Source organism: Chelon labrosus (assembly GCF_963514085.1).
Source record: "Chelon labrosus genome assembly, chromosome: 15".
NCBI classification, from domain to species: Eukaryota; Metazoa; Chordata; class Actinopteri; order Mugiliformes; family Mugilidae; genus Chelon; species Chelon labrosus.
In genome coordinates, this window is record NC_140348.1 from 229,361 (window position 1) to 255,308 (window position 25,948).

The 25,948-nt window shown below is 41.0% G+C and overlaps 1 protein-coding gene across 2 annotated transcripts in view; it reads right to left on the bottom strand.

Moving 5' to 3' along the window:
• Window positions 1-269: 269 nt before the first annotated feature.
• galm (galactose mutarotase) overlaps window positions 270-25,948 on the bottom strand; it is a 33,813-nt gene continuing 8,134 nt past the window's right edge. Inside the window, exons 3-10 of one of the 2 annotated variants that reach the window (XM_084562034.1) lie at window positions 12,272-12,426; window positions 5,877-5,990; window positions 5,626-5,718; window positions 4,633-4,714; window positions 3,191-3,341; window positions 2,931-3,105; window positions 1,320-1,430; window positions 270-1,129 (exon numbers count right to left, since the gene is read on the bottom strand). In XM_084562034.1, the coding sequence (XP_084418160.1) occupies window positions 1,353-1,430; window positions 2,931-3,105; window positions 3,191-3,341; window positions 4,633-4,714; window positions 5,626-5,718; window positions 5,877-5,990; window positions 12,272-12,426 (848 nt within the window). In that variant the 3' untranslated portion in view covers window positions 270-1,129; window positions 1,320-1,352. Of the gene's footprint in view, window positions 1,431-2,930; window positions 3,106-3,190; window positions 3,342-4,632; window positions 4,715-5,625; window positions 5,719-5,876; window positions 5,991-12,271; window positions 12,427-25,948 lie in introns of both variants that reach the window. The other variant, XM_084562033.1, reaches the window with a different exon arrangement.

Sequence of the window (25,948 nt, forward strand, 5' to 3'; positions counted from 1 at the left end):
TTAAATAACATGATTTTTTTCTTTTTTTTTTTTTTTATGAATTTGCAAAAATCTCCAAAAAAAAAAAAAAAAAAAATACAAATAAAAACTGTTGTGTTGTGTGTAGAAGTTTTTTTTTTTTTTTTTTAAATCCATTTTGGAATAAGGCTGTAACATAACAAAAGGTGGAAAAAGTGATCCAAACCAATGTCAAAAAATAGTATAAGCAAAATGTACAAATTAGCATATTAGTATATATAAATGTACAAGAAATAGAGATAGAAGAATATATATTATATACACATGGATGATAGAAGGTGCAATAGTGTCCATTATCATAACTGACATGAAGTTATCTGTTACAGAAAGGTGAGTTGTTGTACAGCTGGACTGAGAATGGTATGAAAGAAGTCCTGTAGCGTTCAGTGTGGGAGCGGAGCTGGATCAGTCCGTTCAAGAATGAGCTCCACTGCCCCTCTATTGTCTGGTGTAGTGGATGTGACGGATTGTCCATGATGGAGAGCAGTTTGTCTAGTGTCCTCCTGTCCCTCAGCGGTGAAATTGTATCAACTGACATTGGTTTGGATCAATGTCAGAGGCGTCACTAGGTTTTAAGGACAGGGGGGCTTAGCCCCAAGGAGATGCACAGGATGTGAGCAAACAAGCGCGCGAGCACAAAATTTCACAAACAGCTAGCAAAGACTGTGAAATGATTTATTAGTTATTAGTAGTTATTTATTAGTATTTATTATCAGTCTGTTTTTTTTTTTAATACAGTACAACAATATACAAAGGTTTGCACAGTAACAGAACGTTTACAGCATTAACAAGAAAAAAAATGGCTACAATTGCAAGTTACTTGGTGGGTGGAAGCATCAAAGAATGCCATCTGTTTTTAAGGGTGGCAAATCGGTCTATCACTCTGTTGTGACTCAGATGCTGAAGCTCGGCTTTTTCAATTGACATGACTGGCTCATATACAGTTATGTGTGCATATTTTTGGACACTGAGATATATTTTGTTGTTTTAATGACTAATCTGACATCAGCTTTTATTTCAAGGTAATCAAACAAAATTAGGAATCATCCCAGTCTCCCAGAAAGAGAAGACTTCAGAACATCAAAATACAGAAGGTAAACTGTTCATCAGCCTAAAGAATAGAAAGACAAGATTAGACACTACCAGTAAAACATCTAAAAATTTACAGTTGCATCATCAATGACCACAGTCCAGTTGGTTCCTCAGGGAGGGAGTTCAAAATGATTAATTATTTAAGGCATAATTCAGCATTATGTTCTCATGACATGACAAATATCACCCAGTTTGTGTGTGTTTATCACCCAGTTATCTCCTTCTCTGTCTTGATAAGCGATTCAGACAGCGGTGAAAGTGAAGCGAGTCACATGATAGTACTCCTCCCCAGGACGCAGAAGACAGTCAGGAAATGAAGGCTGAAAACACACACATACCCCCCCCACACACACACACAAGTCTTAGTGGGGACATCATGACATAATGCATTCCCTAGCCCTCTACCCTAACCGTCCATCGCAACCAAGTGCCTAACCCTAACCCTTAGCCTAATCCTATTTGTAGGGTTAGGCACTTGGTTGAGATGGTCAGACACACAGACACAGACAGACAGACAGACAGACAGACAGACAGACAGTCATGTATCCATGACTTCACAAGAACATTACAATGAATTAATATTAATTTTATGATGAATACTCAAAGCTTAACCAAAACCACTACTTGTCTTGCTTCACCATGAGGAAAACATATCCTTATAATCAACACTCAGTAATTGACCATAACATACATACACACTTGTGTACCGTTCGTGATGAAAACAGCCACTTGGAGTCACTTTTTACTCCTAATTTGACCATAACTTCCACTGTGTTACAGCAAATGGAATGGTTTTTGCTGAGGAACCTTAATTTTACATAAAATTTGAAAATAGGTTTTCAATAGGTCAGTTATACACTTGTGGGCAAATTTACTATCATCTTATACCATTTGTGGCTGAAAACAGCCACTAACTTTGACTGCTGTAAAAATATATCAGATAAATATTTAAATCTTTAATCAACCTCAGTACTGATAAAAAAAAAAAACTACTAAATATTAAAAGAGATTCTAAATTCTAACTAACTAAATTCTAAATGCCAGTTAAAAAAATAAAGTCACTGATATAGGGAAAAATACACACAAAATGACATATTTTCAATATAAAAAATGATCGGAGACAGGAGATATTTTACCTGTTATCACGGTCTTGGATATGTCAAAGATTAGTAACATCACTGATTTTGACACATATTTAGTTTTTGTGCAGCACCAGATTTTCAGTAAAACTCCCTTTCATAGTGTTCGCAGCTGTTTTTGCCCCATTGACTCCCACTATAACCACATTATTTGAATGCACACCCTCATCATGGAAAACACACGAAGAAAAGCATATGATGCAGCTTTCAAGTTAAAGGCAATCGATCTGGCTGTCGAATAAGGAAATAGAGCTGCTGTACCTGTTATTGCAGGTACAGCAGTAACGTGGACACCTGCGGCTTATAGACAAGTGTAGCTTATATATGTACAATTTCTGTTTTTTCTTTTTTTTTTTTTTAATTATTGGTGCGGCTTATATCCAGGTGCACTCAATAGTCCGGAAATTATGGTAAACATGTGTCGAAATCAGTGATGTTACTTATCTTTGACATAGCCAACACTGTGATAACAGGTACCTGTCTCTGATAATTTTTATTTTGAATATATGTCATTTTGTGTTATTCCCCTCCCAAAATCAGGGACTTCATCAATGAAACTGAAATGCCATCATCAGTATTATCTAAAGTTAAAGTACATCTACAAAGAATGTTATAGTTGGTTTTGAAAACAGATCTCTCCATATAACATCAAGGTATGACTGACTTTTCTATTCTTCATACCTGGTTGACAGCATCAGGCCAGTTTTGTGTCTCTAGACAGAAGGAGCTGTGCTTTCCATATCTGCACCCACCCTTTCCCATTATAGAGCCATCCAGGAAGTTGGCAGTGTAGAACTGCACTCCTGGCTGGCTGGTCCAAACGTCCAAGACACGGCCACTGCCTGGGTGACAGACTCTGAAATGAGGAAAGATTTCCTTAGACTAAAGAGAGCAGTATGTGTGTAATGTAGGTGAGGGAGAAAATTACTTCCTCAGCAAACCTGGCGACATGTCTCTCTTCCCAGGTATCGCTGGGTGATGACAGACAGAAGTTGTGGTCAAATCCTGGACCTGGAACTTCTTTCAGTCGAGGGCCAATAAGAACCGGCTTTCTGAGGTCAAAAGGTGTACCTTCTACTGATCTGATTTCTCCTGTGGACAATTGATTGATGATTGGTATTTCACAACTATTATTAGATAAAGTGACACATAACTTTCTCTGAAAATACCATGAGACATTTATGGTTAATTAGTTGTGCCAGGGCAGTAGAGATGAAAACAATACAATATCGCATTTTTACAGTAACACTTCATAAAATGATTCAAAACATCAGTGGATTTTCACTCTCAAAGGTGAACAAACAGAACCCAGTTAAACAAACGAAACAGAAATACTATATTTGTGTATTTGTTTATTTGGGTAAATGAGCTAGTATTACATATCTGTGAGTTGTAAAAGTAAGTGCTCCTCTAGGATTACAAGTTCATTTCAAATTCAAATTACAGTTCACCTGTTAAGAACTGTTTCCAACCAATGTAATGATAATAATTTATACTGTAATGAAGATACAATTATACTGTAATATTCCCTCATGGGGAAATTATTTTTCTGCACAAAGGAGCTTTCCAAGAACCTCAGAAAAGGAGTTGTTATTGCTGGAAAAGTATATCCAAAAAACGTTTAAAAAAGGCAACGGGACTTGTAGAGCCCTTTGTCCTTCAGGTGTCGGATGAGTGGTGAAACGTCTGACCTTAATCCAACAGAAATGTTGAGGAAGGACCTGAAGCAAGCACTTCATTTGAGGAAATCCAGCAACATCTCAGAACTGAACTGAGGAATGGCCTAATATTCCTCTAAGCTACTGTAGAAACTGATCAGAAGTTACCTCACGGATATGTACAAAGGATTCATTTTGTTGAATAAATAAATCCATAAGTGTAATATTTCTGTTTCATTTGTTTAATTGGGTTTTCTTTGTCTACTTTCGAGACTTGTGTGAATATCCGCAGAAGTTTTAACAAATTTTTATGCAGTAATGTAGAAAACTCAGCCTTACATGGTGGTTAAACTACAAGTCTCGGACTTAAGTGTAATTTATAGTACCATGGCATGTTGGTAAAATATCTACGGTGTACGGGGTCATGCCGTTGAAAGCAATTATACCTGCATGCTGGTGTTGTGTATGCGAGCCCGAACAAAGGAGAACTTTCTCCAGATTCAATACATAAATGGGGAAGATGCCTTTTTAAGACAGATGTTAAGACTGTGCTATAAGTGGCTGATGGGTCGTCTCTCAGTCCACCTCCAATGTTCAGAGAGGAGTTTTAACGATTTTAGGGCTTCATTTGTACCATGACCTGGTATGACTGCGAATCTTCATAGGCCCATGGTAAACAGACGTTCTCCCCAATATCTCATCAATGTGTGATGTAAATATTTTACCTGTCGGAATTGATGTATCATCCACAGGAAGGTAGGACTGTGCATTAATGGACACTTGGTGGTCGTAGATATTTGTTGCACCCTACATCGCGCGCACACACACACACACGCTTTCAGAAACCAGTACAATTCACACATAACCGTCACACAGTTAGGTGGAGACAAGAACCACAGAGCAGAATAAGTGGCGACCGTTACCAGAATGTCATCTTGTTGTGTTGTAGGGCACCAGGGTCTAAGGAGTAAAGTTATAAACTCCAAACTGAAATTTTGTCGTTTACCAGCTACCATGCCGAGTCAAGTTACTTAAATGAGAAACAAAAGAATTGGACCAAGGAGATCATCAAAAAATACTTGTGTGTGCAGCTACAATAAATAGTTGTCTTGTAGGTTTGATTACTCCTCTGAAGATTGTTCATGCCCAGCTAATCACAAATTAGCGCATTTGATAACTTCTAGTTGTATGTCTGCTCATGCAGTTAGCTGTCCAGACATAGCTGTTGGTTCTGTTCACAATAATACAAATCTGATATGCATTTTTTGTTTGTTTTCCAGGCTTGCGCTAGCTAGGCAAAACTTCGGCACACACAACACAAAACTCATCTTTGTCAGTTAAGTCTTGTTCATGATCATTCAGGACATAGTGGTAGCCATCTAAAGATTTATATGCCTTTATTTTCAATTCAGTGTACCCGCTTGATTTCTATCAATTGTAAATGTACCAGCTGTTGCAAAGTAGGTAATCCTGTCAGATTGTCCGCCCATAGTGTTATTGTGTACAGGTCGGCCAGTCAGATAAAAAAAGCAAAAACAAAAAAAACTTGCAATTTCTTCCCCCTTTTGTCAAAAACAAGCCGACACAAACTGCCAGTCAGAGTTGACTAACATATTCCTTGTGAGTCGTTTTGCCTTCTACTAAGCCCCATCTTCCAAAAAAATTTCATCATATTTATTAACACAAAAGGTTCTATACAGCTAATCATTTGACCGTACCTGTCCAGCCAGGTTGAAGTAGGAGTGGTTGGTGAGGTTGATGGGGGTGGTTTTGGTAGACTTGGCTCGGTATTCAGCGGTTAGAGTCTCTCCCTGAACAAACAACTCAAATCTTACACAACTCACAAAATCAATTCAGGTGGTTGACATAAACAGACATCATCCCAGCCAAGAGCAAACCTTGGTTGATAAATAAAAACGTTTGAACGTTTAAAAATGATGGGCTTTGAAGATCACTCGTGTGTGTTTACCAGTAGGGTGTAGGTGACAGATGCCTGAACCTCTCCAGGATAACCTTGGTCTCCATCTGGACTGCTAAGACTCAGCTGCACACCACCTTTCATTGCTGTAGCAAGCCAGATAGCCTGGACACACATGCATCCACAAACGTGAACATCCACACACACACATACACACACCCCCACACACCCACACACAAACACACACAAAGAAAAAATACGCACGTTATGCAGTATACAAAGTGGAAGTAGCCAGAGCTGAGTCTCTGTGATGTAAAATGAAATACTGCAGCTATATATATTCATTCAACTGTTTGTAGAACATTTAATTAGGGTCCAAATAATAATAACTAGATGATCGCATGCGATCATAAAGGGGTCCATGCCTTGGCTAAATCCCCGAGCGGGACGCAGAGGCATAAGTCACCAGTAGTGCTCCCTATGGACCGTATTGCACAAAACTTGGTGGGCTTGTAAGAAGAGCACAGTCCTGGGAGCAGCTAAGATACAGAACCCTCAAACTCCCAGGCCTCTGGAAGAGGACCCGAGCTTGAGAATGACATAGACCCCACCCAAAGAGGGTGAGAGGGACATTTTTTTTTTTTGTTTAGTCAAAACTTTGGAAACACCCTCTCATTTGATGTTTTTTCTTTATTTTCATGATTATTTACATTGTAGATTTTCACTGAAGGCATCAAAACTATGAATCAACACATGGAATTATGCAGTATAAAAAACAAGTGTGAAATAACTCTAAATATGTTTCATATTTTAGATTCTTCAAAATAACCACCCTTTGCTTTGATTACTGCTTTGCACACTCTTGGCATTCTCTCAATGAGCTTCATGAGGCAGTCACCTGAAATGGTTTTCCAACAGTCTTGAAGGAATTCCTGGAGATGCTGAGCACTTGTTGGCACTTTTGCCTTCACTCTGCGGTCCATCTCAACCCAAACAATCTTGATTGGGTTTAGGTCAGGTGACTGTGGAGGCCAGGCCCTCTGGCACAGCACTCTGTCACTCTCCTTCTTTGTCAAATAGCCTGGAGGTGTTTTGGGGTCATTGTCCTGTTGAAAAAATAAATGATGGTCGCTGCAGGATGCTGTCGTACCCATGCTGTTCCTTCAATTTTTAATAAATCTAATCTGAGGTGCTGTTAACTTGATTTCTGAGGCTGGTGACTCGGATGAACTTATCCTCGGCAGCAGAGGTGACTCTTGGTCTTCCTTTCCTGGGGCAGTCCTCATGTGAGCCAGTTTCATTGGAACAAGCACTTTCAGTTGCATTTTTAAATGCAAACTATCAAAATATTAGTATGGGAATCCCCCTAAACACTACACTGCATGGCAAAAAACAACCAAAAAAATGGTTGAAACACATTAATATTTTGTTTTGATTACAGCACGCATTCGTTGTGGCATTGTTTTGATAAGCTTCTGCAATGTCACAAGATTTGTTTCCATCCAGTGTTGCATTCGTTTTTCACCAAGATCTTGTGCTGATGATGGGAGAGTCTGACCACTGTGCAAAGCCTTCGCCAACACATCCCAAAGATTCTCAATGGGTTAAGGTCCACTCTTTCATAATTTGAGGCCCATGAATCCTGGCATTGTCATCTTGGAATATGCCCGTGCCATCAGGGAAGAAAGAATCCATTGATGGAATAACCTGGTCATTCAGTATATTCAGGTGACTTCATTCTTTGGGCGCATAATGTTGCTGAACCTAGACCTGAGCAACTGCAGCAACCCCAGATCAAAGCACTGCTCCCACAGGCTTGTACAGTAGGTACTAGGCATGATAGGTGCTACACAGCTGTTCAGGCCCAGTCTCTTGAGTTCCTCTTACTTTCTTACTTTCAGAAGAAGTAAGCTCTTAATTTCACTATTAAATATAGCCCTGAGTTCTGCTGTTGTTGTTCTCCGATCCGATTTCACCAAACGTTTAAGTGATCGCCAATCACGATCAATCAGGATTTTTTTCCAACCACATTTATTCCTTGAAGACATTTTTTCCCCACTATCCTTTCAGTTCTTAATAATGCATTGGACAGTTCTAAGCCCAATATTAGCAGTGTCTACAATCTCCTTAGATGTTTTCTCTGCTTGATGCATGCCAATGATTTGACCCTTCTCAAACAGACGAACATCTTTTCCATGACCACGGGATGTGTCTTTCGACATGGTTGTTTATGAAAAGAAACGCTACTCATTACCTCAGTCAGGGTTAAATAACTTGTTGCCAGGTGAGACAATTACCCATGCAGTAATTACCCAATAGGAGACTCATACAGACGTGGAGAAAACACACCCAGACTCTCTGCTAATCATTCTCAGGGATTTTAACAGAGCAAACCTTGAACTCCAAATGCCTAAATATAGACAGCACGTGTTGTGTGAACACATGAACACTTTGGACCACTGCTACACCACAATAAAGGACTCATATTGCTCTGCCCTCCACGCTGCTTTGGGATGTTCTGATCACTGTTTGGTCCACCTCATCCTAACCTACAGGCAAAAGCTGAAATCTGCTAAACTTGCAGTGAGAACTGTGAAGAGATGGACAGATGAGTCAAAGATGCAGTTACAGGCCTGCTTTGACTGATTGGAGCGTCTTTGAAGCTGCAGCCTCAGACCTGGATGACCTGACTGACACTGTGACATCTTACATTGGCTTTTGTGAGGACATTTGCTTGCAGACCAAAACTTTCTGCATGTTCAACAACAATAAACCATGGTTCAATGCAAAACTGAGACTGCTACGCCAGGACAAGGAGGAGGCCTACAGGAGCGGGATCGGGACCTGTACAAGCAGGCCAAGAACAAGCTGACAAAGGAGATCAAGGCAGCAAAGAGGAACTACACTGAAAAGTTGACAGTCCGCTTTTCTGCCAATGACTCTAATGCAGTTTGGAAAGGCCTGCAGACCATTACCAACCATTACCACCCTGTGGGTAACCCCCCTCCTGGCTAAGGACCTCAGTGACTGCTACCCTAGGTTTGAAAGGACTTTCACACCTTTCACTTTCACTAACCCATCATCTCCATCACAAAAGACCAAGCTGCAGTCAATATGGCTCTTCACTACACCCTGCACCACCTAGACTCAGCAGGGACCTACGCACGGGTCCTATTTGTGGACTTCAGCTTGGCATTCAACTCCATCGTCCTGGAGCTCCTCCACCACAAACTGTCCCAGCTCACTGTGCCCCCCTCCACCTGTCAGTGGATTACTTGTTTCCTGACTGACAGGAGGCAGCAGGTGAAACTGGGTAACATTACATCCAGCACCCGGTCCCTCAGCACTGGCGTCCCCCAAGGGTGTGTTCTCTCCCCACTGCTCTTCTTCCTTTACACCACTGACTGCACCTCCTGAAGTTTGCAGACGACATGACCGTCACTGGACTCATCCGGGACGGTGACGAGTCTGCATACAGAAGGGTAGTGGAACAGCTGGTCCTCTGGTGCAGTCAGAACCACCTGGAGCTAAACCTGCTCAAAACTGTGGAGATAACAGTGGACTTCAGGAAGAGCCCCCCATCAACCCCTCCTCTCACAATCCTCAACAGGACAGTCCCTACAGTAGACTCATTCAGGTTCCTAGTGTCCACAATCTCGTAATCTCACAGGACCTACATAGTCACTGTACGGAAGAAGGCCCAGCAGAGGTTATACTTCCTGCGTCAGTTCGGGAAGTTCAACCTGCCTCAGGAGCTGTTTATCTTCTACACTACAATAATCCAGTCTGTCCTGACAACGTCCATCACGGTCTGGTTTGGATCTGCCACCAGACATGATAGGAACAGACTGCGGAGAACAGTCAGGTCTGCAAAGAGGATCGTTGGCACTGACATTCCCTCCATCCAGGACCTGTACTGGTCCAGGGTCAGGAAGCGGGCCGGTAAAAACTCCACAGACCCCTCGCACCCCGGTCACAACCTGTTTAGACTCCTCCACTCAGGCCGGCGTTACAGGGCGTTACAGGTGTACGCAAAAACCACCCACCACGAAGACAGTTTCTTCCCCCGGGCTGTCGCTCTGTTGAACTCTGAGCAATCACAAACCGCGAGACCATCCACGTCAACACATTATTGTATATACTCACTGTACAAACTCCTTGATCATTGTATCTATCTGCTCTTATCTTCTCTCAATTTTTATTTTTTTTATTCTATTTTTATTTTTATGTGTACAGTTTGAGATTTATTTTTTACACTTATTTAAGTTCTGTGTTTTTCAGTACAAGAGAGCAACAGTTACCAGAGTCAGATTCCCTGTATGTGCACACATACTTGGCATCGTGTGAACTGCTCGCAAAAAGAATATTTGTGCAAGCTGAGTTTAACATCGATCGTTTACTCACCCATCTAACTTTGGTGTCATTTTTTGTCATTTGGACGATATTTAGGTCTGCATATATCCATATAGTGGGAGTGACTGGGGCACCGCAACAAAAGCCTCTAAATAACACATTATCTGCCGCAAAACTTGTTCATTTCACCAATACACTCACCGGCCACTTTATTAGGTACACCTTGCTAGTACCGGGTTGGAACCCCTTTTGCCTTCAGAACTGCTTTAATCCTTCGTGGCATAGATTCAACAAGGTACTGGAAACATTCCTCAGAGAGTTTGGTCCATATTGACATGATAGCATCACGCAGTTGCTGCAGATTTGTCGGCTGCACATCCATGATGCGAATCTCCCGTTCCACCACATCCCAAAGGTGCTCTATTGGATTCAGATCTGGTGACTGTGGAGGCCATTTGAGTACAGTGAACTCATTGTCATGTTCAAGAAACCAGTCTGAGATGATTCGCGCTTTATGACATGCTACTTATCCTGCTGGAAGTAGCCATCAGAAGATGGGTACACTGTGGTCATAAAGGGATGGACATGGTCAGCAACAATACTCAGGTAGGCTGTGGCGTTGACACGATGCTCAATTGGTACTAATGGGCCCAAAGTGTGCCAAGAAAATATCCCCCACACCATTACACCACCACCACCAGCCTGAACCGTTGATACAAGGCAGGATGGATCCATGCTTTCATGTTGTTGACGCCAAATTCTGACCCTACCATCCGAATGTCGCAGCAGAAATCGAGACTCATCAGACCAGGCAACGTTTTTCCAATCTTCTATTGTCCAATTTTGGTGAGCCTGTGCTAATTGTAGCCTCAGTTTCCTGTTCTTAGCTGACAGGAGTGGCACCCGGTGTGGTCTTCTGCTGCTGTAGCCCATCCGCCTCAAGGTTCGACGTGTTGTGCGTTCAGAGATGCTCTTCTGCATACCTCGGTTGTAACGAGTGGTTATTTGAGTTACTGTTGCCTTTCTATCAGCTCGAACCAGTCTGGCCATTCTCCTCTGACCTCTGGCATCAACAAGGAATTTGCGCCCACAGAACTGCCGCTCACTGGATATTTTCTCTTTTTCGGACCATTCTCTGTAAACCCTAGAGATGGTTGTGCGTGAAAATCCCAGTAGATCAGCAGTTTCTGAAATACTCAGACCAGCCCGTCTGGCACCAACAAACATGCCACGTTCAAAGTCACTTAAATCACCTTTCTTCCCCATTCTGATGCTCGGTTTGAACTGCAGCAGATCGTCTTGACCATGTCTACATGCCTAAATGCATTGAGTTGCTGCCATGTGATTGGCTGATTAGAAATTTAAGTTAACGAGCAGTTGGACAGATGTACCTAATAAAGTGGCCGGTGAGTGTATTTTGTTATGATACACTAGTGCTATTCCCCGTTGAGTCTGGAGTTACTTGTTATCATCATCCGGGGTTTGCAGATTGACCTTCTAACCTCTGACCTGAATGATGTCATCTCTGAGGACCTTGTGCACCCCGCACGGCTCGTTTACCTTGTAATTTGCTACTGCTAGTTTTTTTTGCAACATGGCTGAATATTTTTCTGATTTGGAGGTTGTGGACGATAACTTTGTTTATGATGGACGTCCTTACCCTTTTGAGCCAGAGTATATGAATGAGGAGCTCACTGAAAGGAGGATGCGGAGGCAGAGAGAGGAACAACTGGCCAAAGAACAACAAACCGCTGTACGTCCGCGAATAGATAACAGGTTAAGAAAATAAAAATCAGGAATTTGTCACAGTCTGATCTTCACAACACATTTTTGCTTTCGCCAAGTTGTGGTACATCTGGGCCAGGACGGCTGGCCATCAGTATGCACCACTGAATTCTGAATTATACCAGCAAATTCTAAAAAAAAATGTCAAGACATCTGTCCCTACGCTGCATAAAAAGAGAAACTGGGTCACATAGCAAGATATCAACCCCTAGCACCAGTTATCGGAAACATTTAATTGCTGTTGTGCTGCAAAATGCTTTAAAAGCACAAACTTAATGAAATATAAATACATATTCACTTAGTCTTACCTTATTGAAGGCCTGCAGGCCACCATGCAGTGAATGTGGTCCATTGTTAATATCGAGTTGGTATTCTTGTCCCTCCACTATAAAGTGCCCATGTGCAATCCTGTTGGCCACGCGGCCCACCACAGCACCCAGATACCGTTTATCAGCCACATATCCTGTAACCAAGACACAAAACAAGGTATTCCAATTTACCCTCACAGAAGTAAAATATGTATCCACAATAATCCTTGTGATTTTCAAATGCTGCTTATAATATTGTCATTATAACAAAGAACAAAACAACAAAATAATAGTGTTTCCCTATCAAATTGATTAGATTGTGTCTTAAAAAAGCAGTACTTCCCAAGGGGGTGTGCGAGCCAGGGGTTGACTTTCAGTATAAATGTCTTTAATCATGCTTGAACAATAAACAAGCCTCCAGTCACTAGGTGGCAGCAGTGCGCAAACTAATCAACAGGCTGCCTGTTTAACCCAGTAGAAGAACACAGGCACACTGGACGGGTGTACACAGCTGACGGAGGGTATCGTCAACAGCCCGCTCATTTTGTTAGCGCGGCATCAGTAAATAAAAAAGCACTGTTAGCCTCGTACAAAGTTGCCCACCACATCACAAAGTGCGAAAAAACTCACACGATATACCAGAGAATAATTTTTTTCTCTTAACTTTAATGTTAACTTTAGTATTTATGTTATTCTAAATGTAAGATTATGCCATAAAGTCTTAAACTATTTCTTGAATAACAATAATCATTATTGTTAATAAATAAATTATTATGATTAATGATCAATTATTATGATTTGCTTGTACTTTCAAAAATATCACTATCAATATTTAATGTAACAATGTAAATGTAACATTTACCATCAGCACAAAAGACCGAGTGTAAATACAAATAGAATTTATTGAACCTGACTGTAACTTCTAACTGTAGATACAAGACATTATGTCTGTGAAGGTTCTCAGTCATCCAGGTCATGGTATATCCAACAAGGTTCAAAAAAGGCAACTGGACTTGTAGAGTTTTTTGAGAAGACGTTTCATCACTCATCCGAGTAGCTTCTTCAGTTCTAGGGGACTGCTTCCCACCAGTTTAAATCCTGAAAACTTGGAGGAGTTCCTATTTTTGAACCTTTTTTTAACCTTGTTGGAGATACAGCGTGTGAGTGTGAATGGTTGTCTGTCTTTCTGTGTTAGCCCTGCGATGGACTGGCAACCTGTCCAGGGTGTACCCCTGCCTCTCGCCCAATGACAGCTGGGATAGGCTCCAGCAGACCCCCGTGACCCTTAACAGGACTAAACGGGTATATAGAAGATGAATGAATGAATGAATGAATTCCACAGAAATTGGAAAAACAGTTCATTACAGTAGACAGAAGACAAGGAGTTAATGCCTTCATTATTTATCTCGGTGCTGTGTGGCAGTGATGTGGACGCACTGTACACACATGACTGCAAGGCCACGTCTTGTATTTGTTTCATGTCATTACCTATGGGTCACGCTGCTCTGTACACTTACTGCATTTACTGAGATCTCCCTTTTAATCTCTGGATCACCTTCATCAACAACTGCCTGCACTTTGCATGGTATCCATTTGTCCTCTTCTTTTCACAGAAACTCAGGACCCGTTAAACACGTTTTGCTGTTCAGAAGCTTCTGGACTGTTAATCCTCTCGATGCACTGTCTGCAAGATTCTGTGATGTGTGTACGTACTGCCATTGTGCTGGATCAGACGCTCCTCTGATCACAGATATCCCGTTGGCCACAAATGTTCTGAATCTCTTGGTCTCATTGTTTATGTATTTCAAGACTGTGCTACTGTCTGTTCAGAAACAGGATCTTTTTGCTGTAATTCAAACTTAATCATCTTATCTATACGGATAGCCAAAACAGCAGCAGTAAGCTCAAGTCTAGGGGTGGTTATGTGTTTGAGTGGTGTTACTCTGGCCTTTCCAAGAATGAATGACACATGTATGTCACCTGGTTCATTCTGCAATCTCAGGTAGATTACTGTGTCATACCCTGATTCCCTGGCGTCAGCAAAGTGGTGTAACCGAGCATGAACAGGTGGGCCAAAGTCATGAGGTTTTAAGCACCTGCTTATATGAACTCTTGAAAAATCCTTCAGATCAGTTAACCAGCTGATCCACTGTCGGTTTAGGATTTCAGGAATTTCCTCATCCCAGCCACAGTTCCTTTGGCATCATTTCTGTAAAATTTGAATCCATAAGAATCGAAGAACGTCATGTCCGCCTCTGCCACTCTGACTTGATAAAACGTATTTACATTAGACATAAAAGCAACGGACTCTTGTCTGAACCTTAGTAGCTCTCCTATAAAGGAACTTGTAAGATTTGGGTCCTGCAAAAGTTGATCGTTGAGGAATGTACCTTTAAATTTGGCTCCACAGACAAAGATGACCCTTAACTTTCCTTTGCGTGGATGGTAAACACCATGATGAGGTATGTGGAACACATTATCTTCACCAGCACGCAACTCATCTTGGGGAACCATTTCAGCAAACCCACTGTTGATGACATCAACAAGAAACTTTGTGTACTCTTGATGGAATTTCTCATTTCTTTCCATTTTCCTTTTTACGGAAGTGAGACGCTGTAGAGCAACACAATGGCACTTTAGCAAAACCCCCTCTTTGGTTCTGAATGGCAGCTTTAAACTGTAGTGTCCATCTTGCAATTTTACAGATTGCTCCATGATTTCAATGAATCTTGCCTCTTCTCTTGACATTTCCACTTTATCCCCAGCATCCTTTTCATTGAAGTCATGCTCATACTGCTTCTCCAATAGCAGCTCTAACACAGACATTTGGTTCACAGAAACAGAATCATCATTATTTTTCCAATCTTTACATGAGCCACACACAACCCACCCCAATAGGGTTTTAATGGCAAAGGGTTCATCTCCTTGACTATTAACAACCTCCTGTGGTTCCAGCAACTGAGACGCGTTAGTTCCAATTCACAAGTCCACTTCAGCAGGGATTTCTGGGATGTGAATGTGATCAAGTTACGCCCATTTTCTGTGGAATTCAGTGTTGATTATATTTGAAGCACTCACTGGCATTGTTTTTTGTGTGTAAGAATCTGGATTTCTCCATTAAGGTTGGATACTTCCAGGCCACTTATAATGTATGTTGACACAGCTGTTTAATAACTTTAACTAATAACTTTCACATTAAACCTTCAGAGCAAAATGTAGATATTGACCCATTGTCCAAAATGCATACGTTTGAATGACTATATTGCCTTTTTTTGTTTTTACCTGAACTGGTAGGATTGGCAGCATTCCATTGCTCCCAGCTTGTTTGGCTTCCAAATGTTTCAGCTGATACAAGTGTGTTATTTACAGTTGACTCATGTTCATTGCCACAGGTGTCTCTGGTGCTCACTGACTTGTCCACCTTTTTAACATGGATGTGTAAGGCTGTTGGATGGCTTTGTTTGCATTTTTCACAGGTTATGTGGTTATTACAATTTTTGCTCCAAAGCCCAGTGTTAAGACACCAAAACAAGCTCTCTTTTCTTTTAAGAAGTTGATTTTTTCACGGTTGATTTTTGTGAACTTTGGACAGTCATTCACAGAGTGACAGAATGAACAATTCAATTCAATTCAATTCAATTTTATTTATATAGCGTCAATAACAATACAAATCGTCTCAAGACGCTTTACAAAAACCCGGCCTGAAACCCCCAGAGCAAGCCTGAAGGCAACGGTGGCAAGGAAAAACTCCCTTTTAACAGGAAGAAACCTCGAGCAGAACCCAGCTCATATGGAGGGACCCATCTCCTAAGGCAACAACTGTGGAACAGAATAAACAACTGATGTTGCATTTATTGATTTCCTTTGTTTCTTTACATTGTTGTTTGTTAATAGCACAGACGTTTGTGTGTTGTGTTCTCTCTCCTCACCTTAGGTTTCACTGCAGACACGTCCCTTTTGACATAAATCCCCCTTTCTGATGTTTGAATATCTTCAAAAACCGGATCAGACAAAAAAATCAAGGGGAATTACTGTTTTTTACAACCTGGACAACATCCCGACTCAACGGGGAATAGCACTAACGTATCATAACTGAAATGAACGAGTTTCGCAGAAGATAATGATAAAGCAAAGATAAAGCAGTTACTTAGAGGCTGCTTTTCGGTGCCCCAGTCACTCCCACTATAAGGATATACGCGGATCTAAATATTGTCTGAACGTCTCCAAATAACATCAGAGTTATATGGGTGAGTAAATGATCGTATTTTATATCAGAAATAAGGTCCAGGTTGTAAAAAACCCTTTAATTACCCTTTAACTGGACTTAAGTACCACTGCATTACTGCACTTTATTCACACAGCTGCTCTAAAATATTGTAATTGCATGTATATACACTGCCTGGCCCCTGCTACAGCCCCAAGTTAATTAGGATTCCATCAAGTGCGCAAGTAGACGCCACCCCTGTAATGACAGCGCTCCGTGGTTATGGAGGCTTGAACTTCTCAACAGCCTGCGAAGTTTTCATCAGAGATTTCAGCGAAATCTATCCGGAGTGAGCTAAACTAGCCAAGATAGTCTGTGTGATCCCTGTCTCCAGTGTGCCAGCAGAGGTTTCTCTCTGCAGAATAGCAGTGGAAAAAAAGATTTGGGATCCGGCTCAAAGACGACTCAAGCATCATGGATCCATACGTCTATTTAACCAGCTCAGTTGAGTCCTACCACATTTGATTGATATGTATTAATAAACAGCACCATCCAAAAATCTTACATCTCACTCAACAGATAAACAAAACGTACTACCCGTCTTAACAGACGCTCACTGACTTACGCACTGAGAAGGGAAACTTAACCAACTGATGGCAATAACAGGTAACTGTAATAATCCGTTCTTAGGTGTTTACTATGCTTTATTATGTCTCGAGTGAATGTACGGGGAAGAGTTTCTTTCGTAATTGGGCCATTTTGGGTCAAGTGACTCGCACATCCCGGCTCGTATTGACTCCGAATCCCTCGAAAGATCTGGCTTTTACACTACTAAAAAAATATTGAAAAATTTTCAAAAGAACTTTAGCAGGGTTATTGATTACAAAGTTTTACAGCATGGCACAGTATCCAAAGCTAATATTTTTTTAAGTATACCCAAACTTAATCAAACTTCATATCATTGATAATAATATGATTCTGTACAAACACCCCAAAGTTTGTGACCCTTGGCATTTCAATATTTAAAAAACTGCAATTGCTAACTTCATGAATTTTGGCATACACAATCTCTAAAATATTGTGTAGACGCCCATCAAGTTCTGTGAAATTATGTCTACAGGGGGCACTACAGGTGACACAGAGACATTTCATATGACTTTAAGGCCTATAACTTTCGCAGTATTCACCCAATCCTTATGAAACTTAGCAACACTCATAATAAAATACGTACACTCATGCCGTTTCGTGAAATTAGGGCAGTAGGGGGCGCTACAACGACTACATGTTTACAATCTCACAAACTACCACAGTAAACTGCTTGAAATTTGACAATAGTAATCTGTTGATGACTCCTTACAAACCCACCAAGTTTTGTGCAATACAGTCTATGCAGTCTATAGCCCGCAGTGGGTGGAGCCTTCCGGTCGCCATGTTGGTTTTGCTTTACTATGTCCACACTCGGATACTCCAAATATAGGCATGGGCGTCATGTTAGCGTGGACCTAAGGCAGCCTGGACCGTGTTATCTCAGGCTACTGAGCTAGGCTAATCACTATACGATGTGCTAGCAGCCAGCTAACACGGCAAAGCGGCCGTCTCCCCCCTTTTTCCTCACCCATCTTCCCAGCACCCCAGCTCACCTTGCTTGAGGTAAGTTCACCTGAAGCTATATAACACTCGAAATAATGACAGTAATACTAGTTATGAATAAATAAATGTAGTAACTTGGTTAAATTACAGCTGTAGAGTTTGTCGAGTTGCAGAACTTTGTCAAGTTGTCGTAAAACATTTACTCAATACACATCTACGGCATTCTACCAAAGAACCTGATTCCAATGCCTTCGCATTTAAACTTTTGTTATATTTTTATTATTTATTTCATATTTTACACAACTTTAGTTGATTGGATGTTCCTTGAATATGTTTATTATCGTTATTAACAACATTACGTGTGCTGTTGCTGTTTAAAGTTCTTACCATAAATTACATTATGATCTGAAAAAGACAAGGTACATTTATATATTACAAGACGACTCTCTTTCAGTAACTGGTACAAATCATGGCTAACCTTGATGTCTCCTCCATGCCTGCTACACACAACAGGAACATATTATCTGGCTTGATATTTGACTGCTGATATTTCAGTGTCTTAAAAGGACAACAACTTTTATTTAAAGACTGTCAGTATATGTACTGGTATTATTTTTTTCCATTTAACCCTTCAAATGTGGCATAATAGTTTTGTTTACTTATATATATATATTTTTTCCCTTCCATGTTGATAATTGGTGACGGCGTGGGGCCTAGAGAACTGCGACCACCATGGGAAGCAACCTCAGTCTGCTGGATGTCCGCGCCTGTTGGTTTGGCTGGGGTGGACTGCAGTGAAAAGGCCTTCTTCCCTTTTTTTCTCTTTTGTTCTATAACAAATGTTTTTTAATATTATATTAAAATCCTATTTGTATTTGTCTTTTATGCTTACTCTAGATCTTTCACAAATGTCACTGTTAATCTGAAAGTTAAAAACAACAGGCAATGGTATTCAACACACGAGATAGAATACACTTTTTATGATTTTAAGCTATTCTAGCAATATAACCTTCCGTTACCTGTTAAAGTTATATTGAAAAAAACAAGTTCAAGATTAACACTACATGCATGTTAGCTAACTTATGAGGTGAACTATTTTTCCCAACCTCATACAGAGGCAGTAGGTTTGAAGGTATCATCATCTTAAAGTCCAACAATTCTGTATTACTTACTGAGTTCGATACAAGTCGGTTTAATAACTGTGACAACCAACAATGTGCTCCCGTTTACATCACAGCTAATGAATTACCTGAAGGCTAATTCATTAGCTGGCTAACTAGCTAGCTGAACATCAGTGCCCTAATTAAAAAAGCACAGCAGAGGATGTACTTCCTGTGGCAGCTGAAGAAATTCAACCTGCCAAAGACAATGATGGTTCACCTCTACACTACCATCATTGAGTCCATCCTCTCCAACTCCATCACCAACTGGTATGCTGCAGCCTCAAGGGCAAGGACAAGGACAAAGGCAGACTGCAGCGTGTCATTCGCTTTGCAGAGAAGGTGATCGGCTGCAGTCTGAAGTGACTGACTCTGAAGCGTGCAGCTAAGATTGTGGCTGATCTCTCTCACCCTGGTCACAGACTATTTAACAGACTCCCCTCTGGCAGACGACTGTGTTCCATCGAGTGCAGGACCACTCGCATGCCGAACAGTTTTCAAGTCCCCCCCATGAACACATCAAACCCACCACCATCCCTGTGTAAATGTTCTGGTTGTTGTATATACTGTGTATATTCATTCATTCATTCATTCATCTTCTGTACCCACTTATTCCTGTTAAGGGTCATAGGGGTCTGCTGGAGCCTATCCCAGCTGTCATCGGGCGAGAGGTGGGGGTACACCCTGGACAGCTCTACTGTGTATATATTTTTTGTAATTTTGTATATTTGAGAGCCGAGTTTCTATATTTTATTTTATTTTATTTGTTTACGCGTAATGGGTACAACAACACCAAAGCAAATTCCTTGTATGTACCAACATGCTTGGCAATAAAGTCTTTTCTGATTCTGATTCTGATTCTGAAGAGGCAGAGCTAATGTGCCTGTTTCGTTAAGCGCAAACACCTTGCTAATTAGTACGAACATATTTAGAATAACACCAGTGTTTCACTTACCGAAAAAACTGGAGAGCAGATTTCTTTGAAGGTCTGTTAGAACAATTAAGCGCACAACAAGTCATTATCTATTAAGTATTTGTCAATGGCATTTGTGTGTACAATTTTCCAAAACTGACTTCAAGCACAGCCAGGTGGTTGTGACACCAATTAGCTAAAGAACTGGGGACTTGCGAAGAGACCAAAGCTAGCAGGTAACGCCAGCGCCCATATGCCACCTGTCACTCAAAGCGGGAGCCCCCTTAATTATGCAGAATTTTAAACCTTTATAAAAAATAAACGAACAAGTTAGTTGTTATGAATAGTAAAATAAGGAATTGAGACCAAAACTGTTTTATGTACCAGGCTGTAAACATGTTTAATATTGCTGTAAAGTTGGGCATTTTAACATGGGGGTCTATGGGGATTTGCTCCCTTTTGGAGCCAGCCTCAAGCGGCCACTCGATGATCTGCAGTTTTTTGCACCTACGCATAGGCTTGGAGGTTGCCGTCTGCATACAAGCCCACCAAGTTTCGTGCAATACTGTCTATAGGGGCACTAATGGTGACTTATGCCTCTGTGTCCTGCTCGGGGACGACTTGGCCACGACATGGATCCCTTTATGATCTCTTGCGATCATCTAGTTATTTATTTATTTATTTATTTATTTTTTGCGGCACCGGTTGAAGCTGGCAGCTGCTTGCAACAGCTCTTACTAGATCTCTCTTTTTTTTTCCAAATTTAATTCACTTTTTGCTTCCCTTTTTGTGGAGATTACTTTTGTATATACTTTTTCAGACAGCATTGCACTTTTTTAGTTTTGTTTGTTACTGTGGTGTTCCCTCAGGACGGACATGGGATGCCCCCAGAGATGCTTCGTGGGACCCGCCATGGATGCCGAGCAGGAAAACAACATAGAGAAGAGAAGAGACGATCATAAAGTTATTATTGTTTTTATTATTTTTTTCACTTCTGGCTGCAGGTACCTACAAAAAATACATTTCACTGTGCATTATACTATGCATAACAGCGCATGTGACAAAAAAAAGTCAATCTTACTGATCACAATATTTTACTCCAGAGACTTAAAAGTGGGATGAAGATTAAAGGAACCGCATTAGACTTTTTTGAATCCTATCTGTCAGACAGATTCCAATTTGTCCATGTCAGCAGTGATTCTTCTACTTATACAAAAGTAAGTCATGGAGTAAATACAGCATAAACTTCCATTGTTATGCCGATGACACCCAGCTATATTTATCCACCAAACCCGATGAAAACAATCAGCTGGTTAAACTCCAAGCATGCCTTTAAGACATAAAGGCATGGATGACCTGTAATTTTCTTCACTTAAACTCAGAGAAAGTCATTGTATTTGGCGGTAAACATTTAAGAGATTCATTATCTAATCACTTAGTTTCTTTGGATAGCATTACTTTCTCAGTACTACTGTGAAAAACCTTGGTGTTATATTTGACGAGGATATGTCATTTAATTTGCACATACAGCAAGTAACCAGGACTGCCTTCTTTCTCCTAATATATCTTTATTAACAGGATATGTGCCTCAGTCTTTTAAGATTGCTGTAATTAAGCCCTTAAGAAAGCCACTCTAGATCCTTTAGAGTTCATCACAGTACAGAAACAGCTCTGGTTAAAGTTACCAATGATCTCCTCATGGCTTCAGACAGTGGACTTGTCTCTATACTTGTTCTGCTAGATCTTAGTGCTGCATTTGACACTATTAATCATAATATTTTACTACAGAGACTTGAAAGTGGGATCAAGATTAAAGGAACTGCATTAGACTGGTTTGAATCCTATCTGTCTGACAGATTCCAGTTTGTTCATGTCAATAATGATTCCTCTACTTATACAAAAGTAAGTTACGGAGTTCCTCAGGGTTCTGTGCTAGGACCAATACTCTTCACGTTATTAATGTTGCCATTAGGCAAGATTATTAGAAAACATGGCATAAACTTTCATTGCTATGCAGACGACACCCAGCTGTATTTATCCATGAAACCAGATGAAACTAATCAGCTGGTTAAACTCCAAGCATGCCTTAAAGACATAAATGCTTGGATGACCTGTAATTTCCTACTCTTAAACTCAGACAAAACAGAAGTTATTGTATTCGGTCCTAAGCATCTCAGATATTTATTATCTAATCACGTGGTGTCTTTGGATGGCATTACCTTGGCCTCCAGTACTACTGTGAAAAACCTTGGTGTTATATTTGACGAGGATATGTCCTTTAAATGTCACATAAAGCAAGTGACCAGGACTGCCTTCTTTCACCTGCGTAATATCGTCAAAATTAGGAACATCCTAACTCAGAGTGATGCTGAAAAACTAGTTCATGCATTTGTGTCGTCCAGACTGGATTACTGTAATTCATTACTGTCTGGCTGTCCAAATAGCTCTTTAAAAAGCCTCCAATTGATTCAAAATGCCGCAGCAAGAGCACTGACAGGAATTAGCAAGAGAGATCATATTACTCCAGTTTTAGCTTCTCTTCACTGGCTCCCTTTAAAGTCTAGAATAGAATTTAAAATCCTCCTCCTTACATACAAGGCCCTTAAAGGCCTAGCTCCATCGTATCTTAAAGACCTCATTGTACCATATCATCCCAACAGATCACTTCGGTCTGAAAGTGCAGGCCTACTTGTGGTTCCTAGAATTTCAAAAAGTAGAATGGGAGGCAGAGCTTTCAGCTATCAGGCTCCTTTCCTGTGGAACCAGCTCCCAGTTTGGGTTCGGGAGGCAGACACTCTCTATTTTTAAGGTCAGGCTTAAGACTTTCCTTTTTGATCAAGCTTATAGTTAGGGTTGGACTAAACTATCCCTTAGTTATGCTGCTATTGGCCTAGGCTGCTGGGGGACGATGCATCAAACACATGTCCTCCTCCTTCTTTCTTCTCTCTCCTCTCTCGCATCCTCCACTTTCTTTTCTCTGGCACAGAGCTCTTGCCCTCTAATTTCCTATCTACTACTACTCATGCAATTCTGTGCTATTACTATATAGAATGTTTACTGCTGTGTCCCCCCCCCCCCCCCCTCTTGTGAGTATCTCTGGCCTGGAGTTGTGCATTTCCTGTGGAGCTCCATACTACGTTGTCATGGTTTGGTTTCTGTGTTCACGTTTTGACTTTTGTTCATGTTTCTTGTCTCCCCGTTTCCTGTTTTACTTTGTTGAGTTTTTGATTTCCTGTTTTACTCCTTGTGTTTCTCTGTGTTGATTAGATCATTGGTTTCACCTTGTGTCTCTTGATTTCTGTCACCTGTGTCTCGTCACCCCTTGGTTCCTTGTGTGTGCATATATAGCCCTGCCTTCCCCTTTGTTCCCGTCGCGTCATTCCCAATGGTTTTTCACTGTGAGTCTCCATGTTTTTGCTCTTCCGTGTTTTTGATGGCTCCAGTGTTTCTAGCGTTTTTGTTTCTAGCCTCTTGTTAGCCTTTTCGTCTTTTGTAAGTTTGGATTTTTGATTTGTTCCAGCAGCGCCTTTTGTTTTATTAAACACCTGTTTTGCCGACTCCAGCCTCCTCACCTTTTGTCCTGCACTTGGGTCCTACCTACCTCCCCCCTGGACAAAACCGTAACATACGTCTGTTGTCGTGGTCTCATCAGCCTGCCCAGTCTTCATGGAATCCTGCAGTTATCCACTCCTACCTGAATGAACAATTCTCGGGCCTCTTACATTTTCAAACTGTCATGTAACATCATCAGTTTGTATCATAAGATTCCACATGTACGCTTTAGCCAGATATGTGTATCTATGACAGATGTATGTTTATCTTGCTGTTCTCTTCTCTTCTCTCTTTGCTGTTCTCTTCTCTCTTTCTTCTGTCTGTACCCGGCTGGCCTTAGGCAGATGGGTCCCTCCATATGAGCTGGGTTCTGCTCAAGGTTTCTTCCTGTTAAAACGGAGTTTTTCCTTGCCACCGTCGCCTTTCAGGCTTGCTCTGGGGGTTTCAGGCCGGGTTTTTGTAAAGCGTCTTGAGACGATTTGTATTGTTATTGACGCTATATAAATAAAATTGAATTGAATTGAATATAGTCAACCTTAAGAACATCCTATCTCAGAATGATGCAGAAAAACTAGTTGCATTTGTTGTCTTCCAGGCAGGATTACTGTAATTCATTACTGTCTGGATGTCCAAATAGCTCTTTTAAAAGCCTCCAATTGCAAAATTCTAAATGCCGCAGCACTAGCATTGACAAGAATTAACAAGAGAGATCATATTACTGCAGTTTTAGCTTCGCTTTATTGGCTCCCTTTAAAATCTAGAATAGAGTCTAAAGTCCTCATTGTACCATAACATCCCAATAGATCACTTCGATCTCCAAGTGCAGGCCTACTTGTGGTTCCTAGAATTTCGAAAAGTAGAATATGAGGTAGAGCCTTCAGCTATCAGAATCCTCTCCAGTGGAACCAGCTCCAAGTTTGGGTTTTGGGGGCAAACACTCTCTCTACTTTTAAGGTTAGGCTTAAATCTTACCTTTTTGATCAAGCTCATAGTTAGGGCTGCTACTACTGTATAGCATGTTAACCACTGTGTGTCCCTCTCTCTTTTTTGTTATTAAAATTATTACGACTAATGATTAATTAGTATGATTTGGTGGACTTTCCGTTGACAATGACATTTTAATATAAAATGTAACATTTATAGTAAGCACAAAAGACCTAAGGAGTGTAAAATACAAAAAGAATTTATTGAAATGTGACCATAACTTGTAACAAAACTCTAAGAGTTTTTTTTTTTTAAAAAATAAAAGACAATTAAACACAAAATGACAATTATATTTAGGATTATGAAATGTAGAAGTAAACATGTAATCAAACAAGGCATCTACAAGTCTCAGTGGGCTAAAGGGTCGGATTATAGGAATGAAGAAGAGCAAAAGTGCTAAGTGAGTACATGTCCTCCTTCATCATGATGACTAGTTTGGTAAAACCCACCTACCTCTCCTCTTCCTGTTGGGTTTACGTTTATATTTCATAGTGTTAAATAAAAGAGGCTGTACAGCAAGCACAGGCAGCTCTTAGGCATAGGGATATCATAGGCAATGTACAGCAAGGGCGTGGAGGCTTAGGGCTGTGTGCAGGGAAACCTCTGTGGAGCAAAGCATCAGCAGTAGAAAGGAGAAAGATGGTAGGGGAAGAGGTACAGAAACAAGAGGAAGCAGTAAGATGCACTAAGGCAGTGTCGCAGGCTAAGCAGGGTCAATGGGTGAACTGGGAGAGTGTGGAGAAAAGGAAGTTGAAGTGGAGAGAGCTTTGGAGCATGGAGGCCAGCAGGATTAGATTTATGATAGGGGCTACTTATGATGTGCTGCCAACTCCCCAGAACCTAAACCAGTGGGTAGGTGAGGATGCTGCCTGCCCACTGTGCACTTGTGTATGCACGCTTAGCCATATTCTGACAGGTTGTAAGGTTAGTCTTTCCCAAGGACATTACACCTGGCGTCACAACCAGGTACTGAAATGTTTAGCAGCTGCAATTGAGGAAAAACGGGTGAATGTAAATTCCATGGCTGTTAACAGAGGGAATAAACGCATTAAGTTTGTATGGGAGGGAGAAAAGGCTAGACTAGCAGGCATCAGGCATAACACGGGACAGCTAAGAGTAGGAGGAGCCTGGGAGATGAGGGCGGATTTAAATGGACAGCTGGTTATTCCAACCGAGATATCTAGCACCCGTCTACGGCCAGATCTGCTGTTGTGGTCTGAGCCAGAGAAAGTAGTCTATTTCATAGAACTTACTCTCCCATGGGAAGATAGAGT